The sequence below is a fragment of the Strongylocentrotus purpuratus genome, unplaced genomic scaffold (assembly GCF_000002235.5).
Source record: "Strongylocentrotus purpuratus isolate Spur 01 unplaced genomic scaffold, Spur_5.0 spur5_scaffold_14, whole genome shotgun sequence".
Lineage (NCBI taxonomy): Eukaryota > Metazoa > Echinodermata > Echinoidea > Camarodonta > Strongylocentrotidae > Strongylocentrotus > Strongylocentrotus purpuratus.
Genome location: NW_022145599.1, coordinates 31,857,973 through 31,884,103, shown reverse-complemented (window position 1 = coordinate 31,884,103; position 26,131 = coordinate 31,857,973). Strand labels below are relative to the sequence as shown.

At 39.7% G+C, this 26,131-nt stretch overlaps 1 protein-coding gene across 1 annotated transcript in view; it reads right to left on the bottom strand.

Annotated features, from left to right (window-relative positions):
* LOC373213 (scavenger receptor cysteine-rich protein variant 2) overlaps positions 1-23,002 on the bottom strand; it is a 23,046-nt gene extending 44 nt beyond the window's left edge. The window contains 13 exon segments of the mRNA NM_214484.1: positions 1-578; positions 1,033-1,135; positions 2,297-2,476; positions 2,984-3,289; positions 4,326-4,649; positions 5,923-6,234; positions 6,850-7,167; positions 7,719-8,036; positions 11,220-11,421; positions 12,267-12,439; positions 13,696-14,025; positions 15,326-15,430; positions 22,965-23,002. The exon segment at positions 1-578 is cut by the window's left edge and continues 44 nt beyond it. Coding sequence (NP_999649.1) covers positions 320-578; positions 1,033-1,135; positions 2,297-2,476; positions 2,984-3,289; positions 4,326-4,649; positions 5,923-6,234; positions 6,850-7,167; positions 7,719-8,036; positions 11,220-11,421; positions 12,267-12,439; positions 13,696-14,025; positions 15,326-15,422 — 2,922 coding nt within the window. The 5' untranslated portion in view covers positions 15,423-15,430; positions 22,965-23,002 and the 3' untranslated portion in view covers positions 1-319.
* Between the last annotated feature and the right edge of the window lie 3,129 nt (positions 23,003-26,131).

Below are 26,131 nucleotides of genomic sequence, written 5' to 3'. Positions count from 1 at the left end.
ATAAGGGAAACGATTCCAAACCGCCCGGAAACACGAATGCACTGGCATAAAAATGATAGTATAAACCGTAATCATCTCGAATGGATAACATCAGGCTACTTGGGATTGGTTTGACGGTGTGACGAAGGTTTTCTCAGTCGCATCAACGAGACCGATAACGGACCTACAACAGGTTTATCAAACATTATTTTACATATCCTTCAACAGCCAAGAACTGGTCAGTTTGGAATGGATGTAAAGTCATTTTGACGGTTTGACAGGTATATACATACAAAGTCTTTTCAAAATTATAACAGTACTGCCCAAGAAGCCATTCAAACTATTCGATAAGACGAGCATAACCGCCCGTTGCGTTGGATTTGGAATCTTTTCCGTCGTAGTACTTAGGATTTTCCACGGCGTGATCATTGAAGGGTTCGACGTCGACACCCGTGATATCGTTTTCGGGCATGGCCGTGGTGCATCCCTCCAGCTTGCTACGATCACCGTTGGTGGTGGCAGCGTTCTTGATGGTTTCTATATGAGCGATGACGTCAGACATCGTTATGGCGCCGCCGAACCCTCGTCTGCGTTGACTCCTGTGGATTACGAATTCATAAAAATAAAGGTTTTTCCACTGAATTTAAACCCGTCTTTAGGGTTTTGTTCAAAGTCGGGTACATGTATACCCCCCCCCAAAAAAAAAAAAAAAAGAAGTTATGCTAGGGTCTAATTTTTCAACTTTTCTAACTTGATTTAGATTCAGGGTCAAGTTTAACAGAATTATAAGCATCCGAAATTAATATAAGGCTTTAATCTTCTCGGGTGTTCACTTTGTATAAAGGAGGCGAAACTTATGACCGTTCTAAGATTTAAAGATGGCCCTGATTAAAAAAGAAACTATGAGATTTTACCGAATCAATCCCCAATTAACTCCAACAAAAGGAAACTTTAGATTGCAAAATTGTTACCGTTTTTCAAATGCAGTGTAATAAAGAATGAATGGTCATCTATTTCTGACGAATTATTATTATAACATGACGACGAACTTACCGTACGACAAAGAAGATCAAGATAATCATCAATCCAATGAGAATTAGACCCACCAATACAGCAACTATGCTTACAATCATTGTTTTATTGGAACGAGGATGTCCTATAGAAAAAGAAATGGTAACATTTAGATAGTGTCATGGAAACACATCTTCTTTTAAACAAATTAAAAAACATCATTAAGACTTTCTAGAAACCTGCACAGAAAAAAAGTACTGAAAGCCAGTATCAATTTCAGACTTTTATACAAAGCAATGCATGTATTAAAAAGTATATATATATTACATCGGGCAGACGGGCACTTATTCCTCCCCTCCTCCCCCCTCGCCCCCACCCGATCTCCTCTGAAAATTCACCTTTAATTCTTGTCTGACATGCAGAACATACCTTTAAGGAAGTTAAAGGTACAGGTACTACGTAAAGAAAATAAACGCTATATAAAAACTGAGTATAGTATTATTATTATTTACAATTAATAATAATAATAATAATAATAATAATAATAATAATAGCCTAATAGTCCACTCCAAATTTTATTAAATCGAAACGGAAATCCATTTTGCCCAATTGATCGTGAGCCCGGCAGCAACTGAGCAGCGCCAGATCGACGTTCCCCCCCCCCTTATTGTTGAACGCCAAACAAGGTAACAACAACTCCCATCTTTTAACGTCTTTTGCTAAGACGCGGCCGGGGTTCGAACCCACGACCTCCCGGTTGTGAGGCGGACGCTCTACTGACTGAGCCAATTACTACCTGGTAAATGACCATTCCTATATCCAGTTGCAAAAGCGCTTCAATCAATTAGTTATCATATAGCAACGAGACAGCTTTTCCTCTTCCACTCATCGGGGTTATTTTCAAGAATAAACAGAAAGCCGAAATCAGACAAATATAAACTGAACCTGAGAGTACTAAGCGCGCGAAAGATCACATTTTTGCGATTTATTCTGACATGTGCAAGACAAAAAGCTTTGGTCTAATTATGTTTTTATTCGTTCTATTCTTCGATTTTGTAGAATCTATTAACTCTTTAGTTATCGTATAGTACTGCTAAGTATTGCATTGCATTGTATTGTCATCAGGGGCCCGTTTCACAAAACTTGCCATCGGTGACAAATGACAGTCTTTCTTATAAGTTGCTGAAATCCTTGCTTCTGATTGGTTATCTGCATATTTGTCACTGATTTGTGTCATTTGTCATCGAAAAAAGGCTTTGTGAAACGGGTTCCTGATGATCAGCAGATGTAAGCAGAGATTGCTAACCTTTCCTGGGGGGACAGGTAAGGGATAGTCCTGTCCATCTCTTGTCGGTGCCGCATCGCCACTCCACCGACCCGTTGCCATAGGTACAGATGACGGCTATGACCTCATCCTCATTGTAATGTGACTTGACAAAACTCATGTATGTGTTTGGAGGGAGTGATGGAAGATCACATGCAAGATCTGCCAAGGAAACACATGGAAAGAAACTGCTTTGAAGTAGAGACCAGATTTTTAATTCTTGACATTTGAAAACCTTCGACATATTCTCAGTAATGTGATCACGTAAATTGTGTCTGTGACCTCGTAATATTTTGTAGTTTAACTTGGCATAGCTCATGTATGTCTTTGGAGGGAGCCAATTGCAAAGTCACGTGCCACATCTACATCAAGATAAAGCATTGAAAAATACTGTTGTTTACATGTGACTTTATGAAATAAGGGAATTGTTTGTTGCCAAATTATGCAAATTAACATTTAGGGCTAATTCCTAAAGTGTTCTATTCTAAATTGATGACCACAGATAAATCTTGTTTTTTCACTTTTTACCTCTGGCAACCTTAAACAAGATGCCATGAAAGGCATTTTGGCTATGACCTCGTCTTCCTTGTAATGTAACTTCACAAAGCTCATTTATGTGTTTGGAGGTAGCGACAGATCAGGGTACATCTGATCGTGTTAACCATATACCTTTTCCTGTGCAGATAACTCCAGCATCCTCCAAATGCGAGCAGTCATGGGTAGTGTCGTGTGGGCAGTCTGTGAGGCTTTGTTCATCCCCTTCACAAGCCACGTTATCCATGTGGATAGAGCCATAAGAGCGAGAGCCGAAGTAGCTAGCGGGGACGGCCCGCTTGGCGCTGCCGAAGCCGAGTTCGTTACAGACCACAGTGGCGTCGTTGATGTCCCAACCGTCATCGCATACAGTCCCCCATACGATGTTGCGGAGAATCTCCACGCGGCCCTCGTACGGACCGGAACCGTCTACAAGTCGGACTATGATTAAAGCACGAAAGAAAATGTTATAACTTCAAGTGTGGGTCGTGACTGCAGGACCTGAATTCTGCTTTGGATCCTGAATGCAGGTATGGGTCCTGAATGTAGTGAGCTTTAAAATGTAGACATTTATCCACATTTGCCGCTCCCCACCCAGGTGATGTTAATAGGTACCCTGTAGGAATTAGTTCCTGGAAATGCTAGAGCGCCTTATAAATAGCAGTGGAGCGTCAGGAGTCAAATATGTCGGACATGAGCACTACAAAAGAACCCATGATGATTATTATTATTACTATTATCACTATTATTATTATTATTATTATTATTATTATTATAATCATCATCATTATTATTATTATGTTATTATTATTATTATTAATATTGTTATCATTATCTTCATATTTATTTTTAACTGAACAAAATCACCATGGCTATATATGCGACAAGTTTCAATTGCTAAGAACTGAAAATAAATGAAAAATAAGAAGTGCTGAGACTGGCATATTACTGTCTATGCTGTAATCATCATGCATTGCAAGACTTTAAAAAGACTTTAAAATACCTAATTGTTGCTGGTTAGAGTTATTTATAGACAATCAAATGTGTTTCTTCCGACTGCAAAAGATTAGAATGAGTTGCAATCATGTAATATTGATGTACGTTTTAAATATATATTAGGTCACATCCTCGAAAATATAAGTATTGACATTCCAATCAATGTTCGTCATTTTATTGGAATACTTTGTCAAAATAATTGAACTTTGCTTCAGTTATCGCTTTGTAGTTTTGATATAAAAAATTAAAAATTCTGTACGTATTAATTTTCTTCTTGTTTCCTTCCGATTGACACACATAAATGCTATACGTTTCCTTTTCTTTCTGTTTTGCATGTATTCCCGGACTTTTAATCATTTATCTGATAATATATTGTTCTTAAAATTGTACAATTGATCTTGTGGCAGATTAGCCTCGTGTTCGTATACTTCTTATACCACACTACTGCTATTAAAGGAGAGTAAAACATAATAAGTCTTACTAGGAGCTGAGCATACGACTCCTGCGTCGTTATCATGAGTGCAATTGTGGACTTCTACCCCATTGTTGGGACAGAATGCGATTGACGACTCGTGTCCTCTACAGGCCAGGTTGTCCACGTAGATCGGTCCAGTACCCGGTCCAAAGGTGGCACCTTTCGCGGCCTCGATGCCGGGACCAAGACCTAGCTGCTTGCATACCACACGAGCATCGTTCTTGTCCCAGTTGTTGTCACAGACCGTGCCCCAGATGCCATCGAGCTCGATGTCGATCCGACCTTCGTAGGCGTTTTCGCCACCGACCAGCCGAAGAGTGATGTTGTTTTCTGAGTGTATGAACGAGAAGGTGATAATAATAAAAATAATAATAGTACAAATTATTATTGTTATTATAACAACAACAACAACAAACATAAATTTGATTTGTATAGCGCATTTTCCAGCGGGTGTAAATGGTTGTTGTTTGTTGTTTGTTGTTTGTTGTTTGATTAGGTTTTAACGCAATTCAGTCAAACTTGACTATTTATGCCTTAAGGCGCTGTTACTGAGTTAATAAACTACTGGAGAATAGTAGATTTGGAAAATAATAGGTAAATGTTTTTCGATTAAGAAAACATAAGTACTAGTTCTTAGAAATGTAGTTAGTTCAGTCAATAGTCGTGGGACAACAGATTAAAGAATTTGAAGATAGTTTTATTTCGTGGTTTTGGGAAGAGGAGGGAAGGAACTGAATTAGATCGAAGTGAATATGATTTTCTTTACTGCTGGAAAGGTGAGGGGATGTATTCAGACGTGTGGTTGACATAGCTATAAAAGACTGAAGTAGCCGCAGTTCTGAATTATGTCGGTAATCATCATAAGATATACTGAATGTAGTCATGGAGATGTTCGGTCGAGTGAAGTCCTGATTTTGTGGACATACTCTTGATTTTGTACATTGGTAACATTTAAAATCGAGATACAACTTAGTCAGCCTAATCAAACCACATGATTGAGTGACCACGCTTATGCGTTTTGAGTAGATTAATGGATTACTGAGTATTTTATGAGTTTTAGAAATAAATACAGTTGCTCCCCAAGAAGGGCAGTTTTTGTTTATTCCTGAAATTGCTACCCTAAAAGTCGCTTCTTTTAGTTGTAAAGGAGAAATCCAACCCCTTCGCCCTTGAACTCACCTACGATATGTCAACAAATTGATTTTTATATGATGGTACGTTCATAAAGTGTGGTGAATGGGCTTTATGCTGTGAAATCGGCCCGACTTTGGTGTCTGTTTCGGGGGCTCTCGATCGGGGCCAAACTTTAAGCCCGTCTGTACTAGTTTCGCCAGGAGGGATTAGACCACCCAACGTGGTCACTGACAGGTGGTTATCTCATCAACTCAGCTTTCAATTCACATAAGAAAAAGAGGATCATGGGGGACCAACGGGCACCGCTCAGGCATTGTTTTCTATATAGAGGGAGCAAGTAGCTACAAGTAGTACAGTAGGGATTTAAATTAGCTTCAGCTAGGTTATGCCAACAACGTTGTTGTTCATGCATGATGGATGATATAGGTAACTATTTTGGGATAATATCCTAGACTATATACATCCTTACCGGGGAGTGAGCAGATCACACCAGCATCTCGGGAGTGATCGCACGTCGTGTTGGGCGAGATGCCGAATTGCGGGCACTGCACCAACGACCCTTCATAACCGCTGCACCGTATGTTCTCGGCGAGGATCGGACCCGTGCCCTCTCCGAAGTACGAACCGGTCTTGGCCGTAGCTGCGAAGCCGTACTTGAGCTGACGACAAGCAACACGGGCCTCGTCCTCATCCCACTGCGTGTCGCAGATTGTGCTCCACTCTTCGTTCACGAACATCTCTACTCGACCCTGGTACGAGTTCATACCTCCCATGAGACGAACTGAGATTTGACAGGGAGCAAAAACAACAGCATTTACTTTCATGTTATGTAGAATATTATTGGAGGATATTAAAGACAAAATGTACGACGAAATAGAGGGCCTACAAAGTTGGTATTTATTTTTATGAAGACGCGACTCGTTCTGCAAAAATTCTGGCAGAAAAACCGGTTGCCTGCGACTCCTGTGGCCCTCAAAATCGATGAGAATGCATTCTGACCCGACAAGATGATTCTTGGAATCAAATTGTCTAAGTAATCTGCTCTGAATAAATATTATAGTAGTAGTTATTGTACCAAAAGGTATTAGCAAGAGATTCATATGAAAACAAATATGTTGAGAATAAATTTGAACACGATAGCGACTACTTTTGAAAAACCGACCGAAGGCAAAAAGCCTTGTGCGTCTCTTATATGGAAATGTGAAAACATGACAAAGACGTATAACGAAACCCGAAATGATATCTATGGGATATTTGCTCTTTCGTTGATTTTTGAAAAAAAGTTACCTTTATGTTTTGGTTAATCTATATAATTGAAGGCTACGACTTTTTTTAAGGAATCGCCTTTAACCATTTATTATTTATAAAGCAATTGCTATCTACAGTCGGTACCCACTTTTTGGAGCGCACACCACACCGGCATCTTCACTGTGAGAGCATCCAGTCTGGTTGTTATATTCGCAATCAAAGATGGTTGCTTCGTCTCCAGAGCACAGGACATCGTCCATGTGGATCGGTCCGAAGCCCCGGCCAAAGCTGGCGTACTTTCTGGCCTCGACGGCCCGGCCGAGCCCGAGCTGGTTGCAGACTACCGAAGCGTCTTCCATGTCCCAGTAATCATCGCACACGGTTCCCCAGGTATTGTTGATGTTAACCTCGACGCGGCCTTCGAAGATGTTGTTGCCGCCGACCAGACGAAGTCCCATTGCAGAATCTGAGAAAGAGCGGGAGAAGGAAGATGAAGGAAGGGGAGCATGTATAAATTAGTATAAATTATGAATCTGTATAAATTATATCGGCAAATCCAATCTGCGTCATTTTGTTCCAAATGTTATGGAACTAAGTAAGTAGACTTGTTTAGGACGAGATTAGGACGAGAAGGCCCGGGAAGACGAGCTGTTGCAACTCGGCAAGTCGACTTGTGTAGGACAAGAAGACAAGATACCGCGATGATGACGCACTGAAAAGTCACTCAAAGGGGACTCGAGTGATTAGGGGGTCTTAGACGTATTTTTTTCTCAAACGGGCAAAGCAGTCTAAACATTTTGGGGATAGGGGTATGGGTCACCTTGTACATGACTATACCCTTTCAGATGACAACCAAAAAACAAAACAAAAAGTCGACTCGTCATCATCTTCTCGTCCTAAATAAGTCGACTTGCTAAGTTCCAAAAAAAAATCTTCTTGTTTATTCGGCTTGTTGCTCTAAATTATTCCAAAGTAAGCTCCAAGAAAAAATGGGACCGGGAAAGACATTTCACTCACCAGAATTTGAGCAGACGATGCCGACGTCATTGTCGCTGGTGCATTGTGGGTCCCCGTCAGGTACCACTTCCGACGCGCACTGATACATCAGCTGAAAGTTGGAATTGCAGTTGACGTTCTTGACCACAGCAGTGCCGGTGGCGTTGCCGTACCGGTCATTGCCAAGCGACATGCTAAGAACTTCTCCGTACCCCATCTGATTGCAGACAATGTTCGCATCTATGTCGTCGAAACCGACGCCGCATACCGTCTGCCATTGTTCTCCCACCCTGACCTCGACGCGACCTTCGGAGTGATTGCTGCCGCCAGCTAAGCGGGCTGCGTGACAAAGGTAAACAAAATAAAAACTTGATTTGCATATATATAAACCTATCTGTTTTGACGAGAATAAAACTGATTGAAATACATTCCAATGTATTAATTATTGTTATTATTATTTTTAATCCTATATTGGGTAAAGAGTTGGTCTACTGATTTAATGCTAGGAGTCCACTGAGCCGGCGCCAGTTGGCGCCAGTTTGCGCCAATGCAATTTACTGTGGCGCCTAGTGTCGCCAATAAGGTGCCTAGTGGCGTGTAGTGGCTCAAACTGCCTCCCGACTGGCTCGTGTTGGCGCGTAACGGCACCAAATTTGAATGTGGCGGCAAGAAAATTTCAAAATGTTTGAAATTTTCGTCGCGCCACTTGCATCGAGCAATCAGCGCCAAGTGTCCGCCAAGTGGCACCATATGGCGCGAACATATCGCCCTTTGGCGCAAACAATCCGCCTATTGGAATCCACTAGAATGTAATGGCGCGCGCCAAGTTGCGCCAATGAGATTTCGCGCCGCATGGCGCCACTTGGCGCCAAGGGGCACCTTGTTTGCGCCACTACGCGAGCCAAACGGCACCCGATTGGTGACTACTTCGCGCCAAATGCCACGTGATTGCCCACCATTCGGCGCCACTTGCCGCCTATAACAGCAGGGCGGCATCGCAGGACTTTCTCACAGTGATGGCGGCAGTTCCCCAAGCTCTAGGGATGAGGTTGTGCTGGGCATCCTCCTGGTCCAACATGCGGACGTCCAGTGCCTGATAGTGTTTCCTGATGAGGTTGTGCAGCATGACGGCAGCTTCAATGAGCAGGCGGACTGTGTCTGGTTCCTGTCTCATCTGGCCAAGGAAGCACTGGAACCGCAGAGCCAGAATACCAAAGGCATTTTCAACCACACGCCTTGCCCTGGACAGCCTGTAGTTGAAGATCTTCTGTTACGACGGCCATAGGGCTTCATCACGTACGTCCTCATGGCGAAGGCATCGTCTCCCACGAAGAAGTACGGCATAGGGTGCTCTTCATCATCATGGGGAAGAGGAGCTGGATCTGGGATGCCTAAAGTGCCAGCTTCAATGCACTCCTTCAGTTCACTGTTGTTGTATACAGACTGATGGCCAACCCCACCCACATCGATCCACAGGAACTGGCACTTTGAATCTACCAGAGCCATCAGGACAACCGAGAAGAATTGCTTGTAGTTGAGGTAAAGGCTGCCAGATTTGTTGGGCTTCTGGAGACGGATGTGCTTTCCATCATAGGCTCCCAGACAGTGAGGAAGATTCCATCTGGCTTCAAAATCACCTGCAACCTCAAGCCAGCCTTCATTGGTTGTGGGGGGGGGGGAGAGATGACTTCTGCAGCATACTCATCCACTACCGCTCTGGCTACATCAGGGACAAACTTCTGGATGGTTTCCTTGCCCACTCGGAAGTTGTAAGACAGCTCGGCATAGGTGGCCCCAGTGGCGAGATGGCGCAGGAAGACGGACAACTTGAGACCAGGGGAATGGCCTTCCTGATGTGGGTGTCCTTCTTCTGCAAGTGGGGTGTAAGCCTGACCAACAGGTCATCAAACATTTCTGGGGACACCCTGGTGTAGTTCTTGAACTTCCTCCTGTCATTCTCACTCAGCTCTTCCATCAAAGTGTGGTACTGTCCACGTTCGGCCCTCAACTGTGGGTGGAGCATGGGTCTAAACCACCAGTTGTGCTTCTTTTTCTTCTTAGGAGGCTCTTCTTATTCAGGATTGGCCAGCATAAGTTAATAGGCAGTGGCCACCTCAGCATCTCTCATCATCTTCTGATGGAGCAGCATCATCACTCCAACATTATCAAAAGCCTCAGACATATCAAAATTGTAAATATTTAGTAGAGATGTTGTTCATACAGCAGCTGAGGAGGGTCTGAACCAGGTAGCCAATGGCTGGTATTTATTTAGTCGGCAAGTAGCGCCAAGCGGCGGCAAGTTCAAACCAATTTGGCGACCTTTGGCACAAACTAATCACCAAGTGGCGCAAAGTAGCCGTCTATTGGCGCGAATGGCGCCAACAGGGTGAATTTTGGAATCAAATGGCCGCGTAATGGCGCAAACTGGCGCGAACTGGCGCAACATTTTGGAGCAAGCCGGGTGGCATTTGGCGCACGCCATATGGCACCCAGTTTATTCCACTTGGCGACACATGCCGAGTGGACATTAATTCGGCGCCACAGCGAGCCACTACGCGCCAATCACATAATCTTTGGCGCGAACTGGCACCAACTGGCGCCGGCCCAGTGGACTCCTAGCATTAAACACACCAGGTCTCCACATGATCATACCAAATATCATCTGTAGCTGCAGTGATTGAACAAATTTATGTTATATTAATGAGCTTGTAACATCCTTTTCAATGCTTAATTTCAGCGCCTTTACGAAAAGACTGAGTTTGACTCTTGACATTCATAACCACCATCATGATCATCCTCATAATCTTTTTCTTCTACAGCGCTATTGCATTTTCTTCATCACTGACAGCTCGTCATCATCGCCATCATCGTCAGCATCATCATAATTTTCTTCTTCATTTTCGTTTTCTTCACAATGTTCTTCTCCGTCTCTTTCTTCGTCGTCTTTTTCTTCTTTGGGGTGTAATTGACACCACCACCAGCATCATCATCAGAAACTTCATGTTCATCTTAATCGTCATCATCTTCCATCAACAATTCATCATCATCATCATCATCCGCCATCATCATCATCATCATCATCGTCATCAATTCATTATCACCATCACCATCATCATCATCATCTTCATCTTCATCTTAATCGCCGTCATCATCACCCATCATCCTTCACCATCATCATCCGCCATCATCATCATCATCTTCATCATCATCATCATCATAGTCATCATCAATTCATCATCATCATCCATCATCGTCTTTATCTTAATCTTAATCGTCACCATCATTATCTTCTTCATCATCATTATCATAATAATCACCATCATCCATCATCGTCATCATCATCATCTTCACCATCATTTTCATTCACCATCATCATCCGCCATCATCATCATCAATTCATCCTCATCATCATCTTCAGCATCATCCATCATCGTCATCATCGTCATCATCATCATCATCATCATCCATCATCCATCATCGTCATCATCGTCATCATCATCATCACGCTTATTATTCTCTTACATTCGGGCAAGCATATCACGCCAGCGTCCTCCGTGTGCCGACAATTGTGGACGCCAATACCACGGTGTTGGCAGTCGAGGATTGACGTTTCGCTGCCGTAGCATCGAGTGTCGTCCATTTGGATTGGTCCGAGGCCCTGGCCGAAACGAGCGTTGGTGGTAGCAGCGAAAACTTCTTGGAAGCCGAGTTGACGACATACGATCTATTGGTGTATTGATAAACGACGGAGTTGTTGACGTAAGTTAATATAAATGTTTAACACTTGATTATATTGAGAGATTGTTTGAAATATAAGAAAGATGAGAGTGTTAAATGGAACTGGACAACTTTACCTTACTTTTACCTAATTTCGTATTGGACTAATTTGAATTTTGACGAAACTTTGTTTTTATCGTTTACGTATACTTCCGATCCCATTGAATTTCTTCTTCTTCGTGTATTAAATACTACATGGAAAAACTTTAAGAAATGCTAGAGTGTCTATATATGAGTATCGCCTTCTGTAGGAAGAATTAAAAGCAAAAGAAAACAAACGAGACAAGAAGTGGAAGTAGAGGTTCATAAAACGAAAACACAAGATTTGACAAATTAAAAAAAACATGGATACGATACAAAACCTTCTAAACAAAAAAGAGAAAAATCGTGAAGGGTATATCAAACAAAGCGGAGAAGAGATAAGAAGGGAAGACATAACCAGAAAAAATACCGAGTATGACCACTTTCTCCAAATTAGATTAACTCTGTCACAGCTACTTTTGAAAATATCAACCTAAAGCCTCGGTCACAAATGCCATTACGAACTGCTACGAACGCCGTACGAACGATTTTCAGACAATGAAAATTCGGGAAGACAATGGAAAAACAGGGAGATTCGTACGAAATTATCGTTCTTACGAACCTCTGTGACCGTAGCATAGGGCTTGAGCGTCATTTATTGAAACTGTCGAACATGAAAATGACGTACTACATGTGCGTAATTTGAGCAATTAAATTTTGCCCTTGAATTGATTTTTCGAAAGTCTGTACAGTTATACTAAGTATACAAACCCGAGCATCGGTAGTATCCCAGCTATCATCGCAGATCGTTCCCCAAGCATTATTGAGATAGACTTCTACCCTCCCCTGAAAGGGACTATTCCCGCCCATCAGCCGAACGGGTATGGGTACATCAGGCGGAAGCGTTGTCACCAGGTTAGGTAGCATCGTCGTCATCATCGACGCTATTGAAAATGAAAATGACGATAAAAGCGTATATGCTAGTTTGAATCATTCGGGTTTGATATTGATTTTGATTTTATTTTATTTTATTTCTGCATTTTTTTCCATATAAAATATAACTGAATAACAAAGAACATATAAATGTAAGGTATAATACAACATAAACAAACAATAATTTCTTCATGTCAAAATGTTTTTTTTTACATAATATATGTACATATAATAACGAAACTTATTATTTCCATAACATATTATCATAAATTTAAAGTATTATCCGAACTATTTTGTTGGAAAAGTGCAGGAGACCGCAATCATAAGCAAAGCTTGACAAGGACGGCGGCCTCAAAAAACATTTGCAATTGTTTCTAATGTCAGACTGAAGGTATACTTAGTTAGTATCTATGATGACCATTCGTGACGGAGTCTGGGTTAATGACATGTAAAAAAAAAAATAAAAAAAAAAAGACTTATGTGTTCATGATTTAAAAAAATATATTTTTCAGATTAGATGGTCATCAACTTTTCAAATTTTCCGACGAAGGAAAAACGGTCATCATAATACATGCGATTAACTAACAAAGCTCTTAAATCGCTAAATCCTGGACAAAGATTTTTCCTATACACCCCCCCCCCCCCCACCCTGCTCTCTCCCTCTCTCTCTCTCTCTCTCTCTCTCTCTTTCTCTTTCTCTTTCTACTTCTCCCTCCCTCCCGTGCCTCTAGTAGTTCATTCTTTGCCCACTTCCAGAAATTTGTTAATGTTTTACTGTCCGTTATAGTCGTCATACGAATCATTAAACAATCACATGTACAGCTGAAAATATAATTATACCTTAAAAATTGCGGTAGACGACAGAGAAACTGAAAATGAATGTAAGTCAATAATGAAAATGCACAGACGTATTTTTAGGAATCTTAACAAAAACTAATCGATATTCATTTTTTACTCTGTTTGCCATGCGTCTCCAAACGGACGAAGAAACAAGAAGATAGAAGGAATCTTAACAAAAACTAATCGATATTCATTTTTACTTCTGTTTGCCATGCGTCTCCAAACGGACGAAGAAACAAGAAGATAGAAGGGCAAATACTCTAAAACTTTGAAATATTTCCTTGAAACCTTCCAAGAAATTCCATTCCCAAGTAGTTTATAATAAAACTTATGGATCGACTCATACTTGAATATGAATGATTTATATCAGTTTTAATTCTTTTGATTAAAACCCTTAGCGATGGTCTTCAAATAATTGCAGTCTTACCTGGGGTTGAAGGGTAACAGACCACACCTGGGTCAGCGGAATGTTGGCAGTCCCCCTCGGAGAACTGCCCCACTGGACAATCCTCGAGATGACTCTCACTCCCCGTGCACTGGTAGTTCGTAGACATGATCCGTCCCGTGCTTGAGCCGAAGCGGGCCGTACGCGAGACCGAAGTCGCGTTGGTGAAGCCGAGGTGTTGACAGACTACCGATCCGTCGCCGATGTCCCAGTACGCGCCGCACAATGACATCCAGTCCGAGGAGTTCGATCGCATTTCAACCCGACCTTCGTTTGGCGCGCTTCCATTGACCAATCGAAGCTCGTAAGACCCTTGAGAATGTAAAAAAAAAACGAACCGAAAGCAAAATTACTTTCAAAATTGAACACCCTGATAAGGCATAGGTATATAATAAACCTTTACTTAGAAGAGAAGAGAATGAAGAAGAAGAAGAAGAAGAAGAAGAAGAAGAAGAAGAAGAAGATAAGATCATAAGATAAACGAGGAGAAAGAAAGAACCTATCATCATGGAAGCCAGCATAATGCAGTTCGAAAGAAAGCCAGACAAACAAAATCAATGTAGGCCAGCCAAAAAGTATTCAATTCAGAATATCAGATTGAGAATCACATATTATTATGCATCAGCGTAGCATTGGAGAGGTAGGGCTACTTCATTTTTAAAGGTCATTTTGGCATAAATTTGTACCCATTATTATTGACTTCCATTCAAAACGCAACCTATGTTTAAATTATAGCTGTATTTCATTTGCATGAATGATTTACACTTTCACATACCTTAATTTGTCGTAGTAACAGCTTTCCCAGTTTCAGGGGTCGATTTTTTTTTCTTCAACTGAATCTTTAGGGTGAATTTGTTTTCTTTTCATTTTTAAACATGGGGTGATTTTTTTTATCCAACGTATAATGTGGAAGGAGACATTTTTTGTTACATGTGGGGGGGGGGGGGGTTCTGAAAACTTCCTACTCACCTTGGATATCTAATGGCGCGTCTCTAAAGCAAGTTTCCTGCTTCTTTCAATAAATGGTAGCCGGAAGTTGTAGTGGCATTGGCTAAGTTGTGATTCTTCGTGTATTGCATACACAGAATTTGTTTCGCGTACGCTCGAGAAGGGGGTGGGATTACCAGTTTTAAATTAGTCAGAAGCAGAGATAAAATTAATAATATTGATAAATCTGTGCGACCATCGGCGAGGACTTTGGATGAAAAAGCAAAATGATTTCAATTATTTTTGCGGGGTTTTCGCATCTGGAATTTTCACTGTAGCGAGATTATGGTTGAGATATTATCCTGACGAAAATAGTAACCCATGTTTAAGACCAAGATCAGAAATGTGGGGGCACTTTTAGGGATTTTGCAGCACAAAATCATACCCCGTGTTAGGGAATTTTTGCAAAAAAAGTAACATATTAAAGCGGTACATCCCCGTATACCGTATTAGTGAATACACCCCCCCCCCCCGCCTCCGGGCAACTGTCTATTTTAACCTGGATGCGAACTCAAACATCGGCTTCTCATCTTTTCAAAAATAACAGTGGATACTAATATAATTTGTTTACATCTGAGTTTGATAGTTTAAGTCATTAAATATTCAATTTGAGAAAAATACGTACCTTGGCACTTCACTGTCTCTAATCCATTTAGACAAAAGAACAATAAGAGCATAGACGACCAAATAGGTAAAGTTGGTGTAATTCTGTCAGGCGCCATTTTGTATTCTGCAAAAATATGAAATACATGTGAATGAAATAGCATAGTGCGTCAAGAAATAGTCCAAGGTATTTTGATTGCTATATTTGCATGTCCATGCATTACACAGTATTATGGTATGATAAACATAAGCTCACAACTAAATTATTCATAACCTTACCAAGTTTTTTAATTTGCATGAACGTGAAAAAAATTATTTGTCCAAATTTATCTTTCTCATTTACTATTCTTTGATCATATAAATGAAAATGTTTTCTAAACAGTTTATGAAAATGTACTTAATTTGTTTTTCTTTTATTATTGCAATTCATGTTTCAGCCAAAACATCAATGTACATTGCATCCAGTTGTGTTATGAAGATATGTACACTTTTGTTTAATATGAATGATTTGTAAAAAATGCATTTGATGTAAGAGAAAACAATCTAAAAAAAAAAACTTTAAAAAAAATCCTGCTGACTCTGTATAGTTGCATTCTGTTTGCTGTTTATCTTGAACTTCGCTATACATCTTCTTACGTATTTTTTTAGTAAAAGCATTGACGTAGTAATTTGTTAGTTAGTTATATAGATATGAAATATTTATACAGCTAAATAAATGTGTATAACATTTGATTAATTGATTATGCAATTTTTTATTTTTTTTTTATATATTTGTAAAAATGCAAAAGAAAAAGAAAATCAAACAGAAATAAATAAATCAAAAATCAAATCAAATCAAATTAATGATTTATGTACGATAAACACTTCTATATATGCATAAATCAAATCAAAATCGTATAATGCATGCGACTCCAGTAGATTGATACACCAAGTCTTTGAACCCGGACTTCTTAGACAATTTGAAATCAAATACTGTTCCCTTTTGTATAGCTTCATTTTACCCGTGCCACGTCATGCCATTACGCAAACTATATAGTTGTTTCCTTTGGTTTTTTAAACTCTGAAAGTGGTCGAGAATTCTAACGGATTTTCCGGAGTGCGCATCCGACGGATATCTGCGTTTCCGAGCCAGTGTCGTTTGCTTACTGACCTAATGTGATTGAGATGATCTGCTTCAACCATGAAAGTTAAATATTTTTGTTCTAACAATACTATTTTCTTTTATAAATGTAATGATTCCTGAGAGAAAATTCAATTTTTTAAACATATTTGTGGCTTACACCCAGTAAATAAGATCGATCGATCGATCGGTTCTTGCATTCAAGGAGAGGGGGAGGGGGCTTGAAGACATTTGGAGCGGGGGCCTGACCTCCTCATAGCCCCCCCCCCCCAAGAACCGGTATTGCCTTGTGGTTATAGCGCGACATGGTAAATTGAAACGATATAATCATTTGCTTCTGAAATTGCTGAATTACAAATGGCAAGTTTCCTTTTCTATAAAGAATTACTAACCTCGAAAATTGATATTTCATGGCAACAACCAATGCCCTTTCGATGCAAATTTTAGCACCTCTGAAAAACATTATAGTCATGATTCCTACTGTGGTTTCCGAGACGTACATGTATGTATTCATATCAATGTACATGTAGGCCTATGCAACCAAAAATACTGAAAGTAATGTTTGATTATTTTATTTGTAGTATGATTTGTATTATGGTAACAAGTCACTTCGACCTACAGAATAACAACATTTTGATGAATGTAAGCACAGTATAATTCGTCGCTGTTTTCACGAAGTGACGGTAGTAAAAAAAAAAAATTGCATTCACTTTGCGTGACGATTTTCCTCACTAACGTCACTTCGTGAAAATAGGGACGAATTATGTTAAATATTGTTCACTCAACAATATACAAGTATAGACGTGAATGTTTTATCTTGAGAAAATAAATTGGTCCAATTCTGTAAGTATGATGCAAGTAATGTAATATAGCAAAGCTCCCGTAGAGTTCATTCCCCTTCTCATGTCATTATAGTAGGAAAGAGGCGTTCCTGTATGATGGATCTTTTTTTAAAAGGCAAAGTATTGTATGGATTCCGGGGGAAATTGAACCATTTAGATACAAAACGTTTTGATTTTAATCATGGATGTTTACAATGAATCAAATGGCCACGAAGAGCAAGGCACTTCCCTTATACTGCGAATCTATATGACACCTGTATAACTACTCGAGTTCTAATCAAAGGTTAAAGGTATTATGTCCCATGTGCAGGCCCAAAAATGAAAAAAGTTAAATTCCAACGGCATTTTAAAGATAATACTAATTTAGAACTTCCCTCAAAGCATAAGGGCTTGAAAATGTACTTTAATGTGAAAATAACAACCGTTAGTTGTACGACATCCGATCTCCCCTACCCCCCCCCCCTTTTTTTTCTTCTTCTAATTGCACTAACCACGCCTTTGAGTGCCTTAAATGGAAAGGAGTGCCATGTCGTACACCCGAATGTAAATAATGAGATACACTGTTTAAAACATTTTTCTAATGAACAAAGTCACTGAACTGTGTAGACTTGATACAAGCATTCCCGCATTGTTTTAAAGCTTTTTAAAACTGTAAGATTTTGTTTGGGTTTGGGTTTGGTTTGGGTTTGGTTTGGTTTGGTTTGGTTTGGTTTGGTTTGGTTACTTTCGCTTTTCTTTTCTTTTTGTTCTTCTTTTATTTCCAATTGAAACGTCACCCCGTGGTCCTTGAAAGCCATAAGGCCTCTTTCAAAGAAACATTAGTCATAGAGTGAGTGACCTTATTTTGATGACATAGATCGATGTAAATCAGTAACGTATAGGATTCATGTTTCTATAAAGTTTCTATAAACAATTCGATGAACATATTAATGGCATTCTCCATTACACGCTGATCAACTTTCCCCGGATGCGTCTAGGTGTATGCATTAACCCTCTCGGCACCAAGACAATGTAATGCCCCGGTGACACTTGCCCGCATTTTGGTTTGCGCATAGTTTGCGCATAGACACATACTCTTGCGTGCCAGTGCGGGAAGTATTCGTGGTAGCGTGTGGGAGAATGCGGGACGTGCGTGAAATGCGTGACAGAATTTTCAAAATGTTCAAAATTTTGGCACGACAATTTTGTTTGGCAACGTTAGTGAACACTTCTTGAACTATGCGCACCCTATGCGCTGCCTAGTCGTGACAGTGCGCGCCGATTCGTGTCCGATGGCCTAGTGGCACGCATGCATATTCACGACTAGTTAACGACTAATTTGCGCACAATTTGCGCTTTGGCTGCGCATACTTCCCGCGCAATTTTCGCATGCCATGATCATTGTCTACGAATGCGTGTCCTGGTGGTTACGCATTGCGTGAACTATTCGTAAATTAGACGTGACCCTTCGTGCCGCTGCGTGCCACTAATTGGCACGCATTGGCACTCCACAGAGCGGGGCAGTGCGGGACCAAAATGCGGGCAAGTGTCAACGAGGCAATATGACACTCGTTTCTCGAATGTGTTTTGGATATCAAATTGCTCTCTCTCTCTCTCTCTCTCTCTCTCTCTATTTGTATCTATCTACCTCTATCTCTATAGATCAATGTCTTCTTCTTTTTATTCTTATTTTTGCTCTTCTTCTTCTGTTTCTTCTTCTTCTCCTTTTTCCTCTTCTCCTTATTCCTTCCTCTTCTTCTTTTTCTTCTTCTTCTTCCTCTTTTTCCCCTTTTCTAGATCCTCTCCTTCTTCTTAATTATTCCCTTCTTCTTCTCTCCTCTTTCTTTTTTATTCTTCTTTCTCTTCCTCTTCTTCTATTTCTCCTTCTCTTATCTTGGTGTCTCATGATGTTGCGTATTCCGTTTTTCTATGAAATGCCCTACCACCTCCAACAAAACATAATACAACAAGAAAAGGAAACACAAACCAACTTTCATGCGTAATACTAGTATCTGGTAATGCCATCAACAAATATTTTCCAACGATATTTTAATTGATAACATCACTATTTATTAAACCGGAAACATTTATCGACATGATAATTATCATCTGTACTCTCACATGACTATACGATGTCAGTATACTTTCGATTTCTTTCTTGATTAATAGTGCCCCCCCCCCCCAGGCGCGTACGCAGGATTTTTTCAAGGGGGGGGTTTTAACATTTATAAATCGGTCCGAAAATTTCGCAAACGACTCAGCCAGCCGCTGAATAAGCGGGGGGGGGGGGGGGGGGGGGGGGGGGGGGGGGGGGGGGGGGGGGGGGGTGGGGTAAGAGGACACATTTTTTTTTTTTTTGGTCCCAAAAAAATCGCAACGACTCGGCCGACCGCTGAATAAGCGGGGGGGGGGGGGGGGGGGGGGGGGGTGGGGGGGGGGGGGTAAGAGGACACTTTTTTTTTTTTTTTTGGTCTCGAAATTTGGAAATTTGACATTTTGCTCCGTTGGGGGGGGGGTAAGGTCACCTTTTTTAGGTCGGCCCATGGGAATAATTTTTTTTTTTTTTTTTTTTTTTTAATAATTAAAAAAAAAAAAAAAAAAAAAAAATCCAAAAGGGGGGGTTTTAGGTTTTTTTTAGGGGGGTTTACACACAAAAAATTTCCAAAGGGGGGGTTTAACCCCCCAAACACCCCCCCCCCCCCCCCCCCCCCCCTGCGTACGCGCTGCCCCCCCCCCCCCCCCCCCCCACCCCCCCCCCCCCCCCCCCCCCCACCCGAAGCACGGTCACATGATACCGGGAGCGCTATGAGAAATTTGCAAGCAATCCTATCACCGATGTATTATCGAAGACGAACGATGTTTATTAAAGCGCTAGAATTTGGAGATTCCAGTATTCGTGGCCAACACCAACTCATATTTGATTTGATTTATTCCCGTTTCAGTACTTCCACAGGATAAAGTAGTTGACGTATTAAATTCACATGAAAGACGAAATAGACATTTTAAAGAACTGAAAACGAAAGCGAATCCTTGTTGACATAAATATACGTATACCTTGAAACGGAGGGCAATTGTCACCTCGTATTCAGGCAGTGCAATAAGTAAATCGCGTATTCTTCATGGTTTTGATATAAGAATAACATCTTTATTTAACCAGGCCTAATTGTTTGCTATTTAGTAAAAACTGGAAAAGGGAAAGTTGATTTCAGGGCAAGGGACGCCAAAACCGCCCTGTTGAAATCGTGCTTTTTTTTTTCTTCAATTTTTTTCTTCATATATTATTTAATTTCCAACAGAAAGATAAACAAGGGTATTACATTTTTTTCAAACATAATTCATTTTTCTGGTAACTATACAAATACACTTTGCACATAACAACATTATTACAAGAAATTCTTAATTTCTGAGAAAATGGGGGGATCCACTAAAAAGCAGAGCTTGTAGTTTATGGATCCCCCAGAAATACAATTGTTCCAAATTTTGCCTACGAAGACTTGTGAAACACAAGACAATGTTACAAAACAAGCTCATTTTAAGCTCATAGACCTATTTAATAAGTTAAAGGCCCATAGTGGTTTCTGCGGGTACCAACAAGAAAATAGTTATTATCAGTTCAGCATTATTCAATTTGACCAATGCCGAAATAAAAGCTATCCAATAAACAATATTTTGATAATTTTGTGAAGTGTGAAGTAGAAATGAGCTTTATCTCACAATAGGTAGATGCTAGTTTTTGTATTTTCATGATTAATTACTCTTTCCTCTAAACCATTAATGTGAGTAATGCGGAGAATGCGGTTAATCTCTCTCTTGACAGCAAGACTATTGACAGTCAAATAAATGGGGAGAGCATTCGCTTTAAAACAAGTTATAGAGAGTAGTCACAGCACAGTAAATTATTATAACACCTTGAAGTTGTGAGATTACTCCATACCGTTAAAGGGCAATCTAACCCATTTAATAAGTTCATTTGTATGAAAGCAGAACAATCAGATAAACAGAATGGTGAAAATCGATATAAATCGGACCAATAAAAAAAAGTTAGGAATGTTTGAAATATGAGATCACTAAGTCTACGCGAATCTCAAATTGGCAGTTTGGTCAGTGGACTGTGACAGACTCTGTCGTTTGCTGTTTACACAAATATCTGTTATTTATGTTTGTCATGTAATTGCCTTCTCCTTTTGGGGTACTACTCAAAATATTTTATGGATAGCATATTAGTATAGGTCCTATAAAGAGAATAGACGCTCATGAGCCATAACTTTTTTGCGTTTAGAACAAATGGGAAAGTAGTCCGGCACTCGTCACAGTGACTCAGCCAATTTGAAGTGCACATTATATAGTGACTATGCAACTTTCAAAACATCTTAACTTTCTTATTTTTAGTCAGATTAAATTGAAACGTTCATCATGTCTGCTCCTCTGAATTTTCTGCTTTCGTTTAGAGCAATTGTCTTTTAAAGCCACACTCCTCTACTTGTAGATACTTGCGCCCTCTATATGACAAACAATGCATAATCGGTGACCATTGGTCCCCCATGATCCTCTGTATTTTATGTTATTTGACAGCTGAGTTGATGAGATAACCACCTGTCCAGTGATCTTGCAGTGTGGTCTAATCCCTCCGTTACACTAGTACTGATGGCCTTTAGATTCCTCTTTAGCACGATTTTTGTGTGAGTTACAAATTGTTTTCGAAGACGTTATGACTTTGGAAAGTTAGTTTGTGAAAAATTGCACAAACAGCTATTTTGATGAGTTTCCTTGATTGTTATCGAATATTTTACCAAAAAAGCCCTAGGATAATTCCGGATGACCCGCTTCCGCTATTACCCCTCGCTTTGGGACATTTTTATAACAACTATATCTATCAATGCTAAGTTATGAAATCGACATGCGGCAAATTGTTACGTGCACACAGTGAAGTCATATAATTGCAATGTCATATGGTCTTCTTTTTTAGAAGACAGAGAGGTGTCAAGCAAATATCGCAGCCTAAACTTCAATTAAAAATAATGAACCTTTTTTCAATACAAGTCTGTATCCTTAAAAATCTCCGCAGAATAGCTTTGATAATACTACAGACTATGAAGCCAACTGTGATAAGGAAAACTAACATTTAATTCATGCATGCAGACCGAGCAGTTAAAACATTGGTGAGTGGCTATGACCTACCCCCACCACAGTCCCCCCCCCCCTCCCCGCAGAAAACCCACAATAAATAACACGACAAATTGGAAAAAAAAAGCAGGCCTGATGTTTCCTTTGAAAAGTTAAATAAAGTTATTAACTTTTTCTTAAGTGTTCATAGAACAGGTTGATAGAAAAAAGATAAAAGGAAAGATGACTTTCCACCAAAACAATAATTTCATCAAACGATTGCCAATACAATCTATTTCCCAGCATAAGGTTGTAGATTCACGCACAATGCAAAGAGATTCTCACTAGACAAAATAAGGGACAATAATCAATGTACAATAGTCTTAAGAATGTATATTATCAAACGGATCTCTAATAAGTCAAAGGGGCAGTAACTGTATCAGATTTCGAAACAGAGATAGCACACGACACAGAAGCATAATATCACAAGCAATTGATACAACCCTGCGATGCCTCGGGTAAGATTCGCCTTATCACAAACTGCTGTTGAAAAGATATTAAACATTCAGACATAATTTAATATCAATCATAAAATTTACAAGTGTTGAACTACTTACCGCCGCAGCTATGTATCCTTGGTAAGAGACGATTGACGTAACTAGGTTATAAACTTATTTGCGGAGACAGATAGAAGAGAACCAGAGTATAAGTGGTACTCATAGAACCTTGTTTTTGGCATGAAGTGTTCTACCTGCACATCTCTTACCCAATTGCTACTTGGCAAATAATGCTATCGAAAGCGGAAGAGGACACGGAAGTTTTTCCGGGTGTTTTGTGTAAGCGTGGACCCCGGCTCGGTATTAAATGGTTGTAGTTTAAAGCCTCGTTGGACCAGTTGAAAATGAGTAGATACGAGCATTGATTCTATCTCATGTGTCAATGGTATTAAAGCGCACCGCGATAAAAAGGCGGGGAGGATTTCATAATTCTAAATACTGTGACCGCTTTCCTCCTCATGTACAGATTTGATTTGGTAAACATCAACTATTTAAGCCCCTTATCTCACGCACTTTTTTATAATTATTATCGGGTCATTTTTACGGATTTTTGTCCCTCCTCTCCTTTCTTCTTCTTGTATTAGCTGGACGATTGTCTTGTCAGGCGCGGATCCAGGGGGGGGGGGGCCGAGCGGGCCTTGCCCCCCCCCCCCCCCCCCCCCCCCCCCCCCCGCAAAAAAAAAAAAAAAAAAAGGAGAGAGAGAGAAGGAAAGAAGGGAAAGGGAAAGAGGACAGAAAGGGAAAAAAGTAGAGGAAGAAGAAAAGAAAAGAGGGAAGAAGTAGATCGGGGGGCAAAAGGACTTGCCTCCCAGGCTGTTGCCCCCCCCCCCCCCATCAAAAAATAAAAGAGAAGGAAGGAAAGGGAAAGAAAAAAAGGAAAAGAGGAGATACAAGAAAGGAAAAAAGAGGAAGAAGAAAGAAAAAAAAAAGGGGATAACGACACAACAAATCGTCTTCTTTCTCTAATGATTTAATGAAACGTAAGCTTCCGCTTAGCGCGGGAGGGGGAAAACTCAATTCAAACGAGGATTATTTTTGGGGAACGGTAAAACAAATCGTCTTCTTTCTCTAATAATTTATTGAAATGTCAAAGCTTCCACGTTTCGCGGAGGAGGGAGAGGGAAACCCGCCCCTCCCTGCACCCACCCACCCCCAATTACGTCACTGCTGGTCACCATTACGAACCAATATTTGGCTCGCATAATTTCCAATTTTGCCCCCCCCCCCCTAAGAAATCCTGGATCCGCGCCTGATGTATATACAGCGGCAACAGTTTCAATATAAAATGTAAGTTCTTCTTACTTTTCAAGTTCAAATAAGGTTTTATTCATTACTTGTCAACATGTCCGAAGACTAAAAATGCAAGTTTACATCAATATAAAAAACATTCAAAAACATAAAGATAACATAGCAAATGAGGACAAATATATAACAATGAATACATTTTTAAGTTAAAACATTAAAGTAGTAACAAGAAAACAAAAACACAAAAAAAAGATTTTTTTTTTAAATACAAGATATGAAATATTGCTAGTAAAAATGAATAAATGTTGACATATAAACAAATAAAATGTATACAGATACGTGAATTCAATTAACTGTAACATTGGAAATATTGTAATTAACTATTGAGTATTGAGTATTGAGTATTAAAAAGTATTAAAAAGTATTAAAAAGTATTAAAAAGTATTACAATTGGAGTCTTGGCAGTGTGCTAATCACAAGCGTGATATGAGTACAGTACTTAAATCATTGGTCTGGAAACAATTATTTGCCCATTGTTGTGTATTGTATTACATTTTCACTGACAATGAATTCACATTGTAATGCAATTTTCAAGTTTCCCAGGCTTATTTAGGAGAACAGAAGATTGATATTGTTTAGTTGTACGATAACATCACTCAGTTTGATTTGATTTGATTGGAGATATATCTCATTAAAAACAGAGTAAAGGCTATACAGTTTCAAACAAACCTACACCATTAAACTTCAAGCTCACTCACACATGATTTATTGCGACACTTTCAAGGCTACTTATTATTTCAAGTTCATGTATATACAAAGGGCAACAGCTTCAATATTAAACGTAATTAAATCGATGGTCTGGAAAATGTTAATGCCCATTGTTATATATTATACAACATTTTCCATAACGATGAATATATACATTGTATAATTCAATTTTCAGGAAAACCATACTTGTCATTACTGTAATATTTGTTATATGATACTAAAGCAAATCGTTTCGCTTATCGATAAGATAAATCAATGTGAAGTACGTGTCAAATAATGAAATCATGACGTGCTATTTTTAACCGGACTAGACATTTGAAACGTATAAAAAATGTATACACTATTGACAGCAAGCAAGTTTTTTAAACAAAGAATTCAGAAATTGAACAACATTGCACATTTTAGTCTACACGGCATGCTCTTCACCCTTAGTTGGACTGTAAACAGTTGTCTTCTTAAGTCTTCCATATAAATATAAATTGAAAGGATGTCAATAAACATTATGAAAACACCACTTTCGTAAGGTTGAAAAATCAATATATATATTGTGCACACATGTAACAGTGTGATAATATTTTTTCTTGGGGGGGGGGGGCGGGAGGAGGGCAATCCAAAAAGGGACTGATATGTGAACATTAATATTGATAGGTCGCTTCACAAAAGGGGCATACATAGTCCTTTTGTGTGGATAGTTTTTTGAGCAAAACACAAAATAGGTGGAAGGACGGGGTTCACGTCTTCCTTCAATTTTCTGAGGGGGATCGTCCCCCATGGATAATTTGAAAAAGTGCACACCAACAAAATGTATAGCAAATACTGACTAAAGACTGCAACACGCTTTAAGGCTCTGGTGGGCCCAAGAGTACAGCGTTTAGACTAATAGAAATGCTAAAATCTTCTCGCTCGGTCGCTACGCTCCTTCGCATAATATCCTAAAAATATACAAGTAAATATTGAAGAAAATATGTATTCTGTTGACATGTATGTACAAATTACACTGTATGTTAACAAGATTAAAAGTTATAGAAATAGATCAGTGTTCCAAAAATGAATATTCAGCTTGCTCTTTTAAGAAGTCCCTTCCTGCTCAGTCAAACTAAAATTTACCTAGTAAATATTTACAACCCTTCGGACTGCACACTAGATATCGGCAAAGTAAAAGTGAAGCGTGAAAAAAGTATATTGCTTGTTTTTATGCTGTAGTTTTGCTAAAG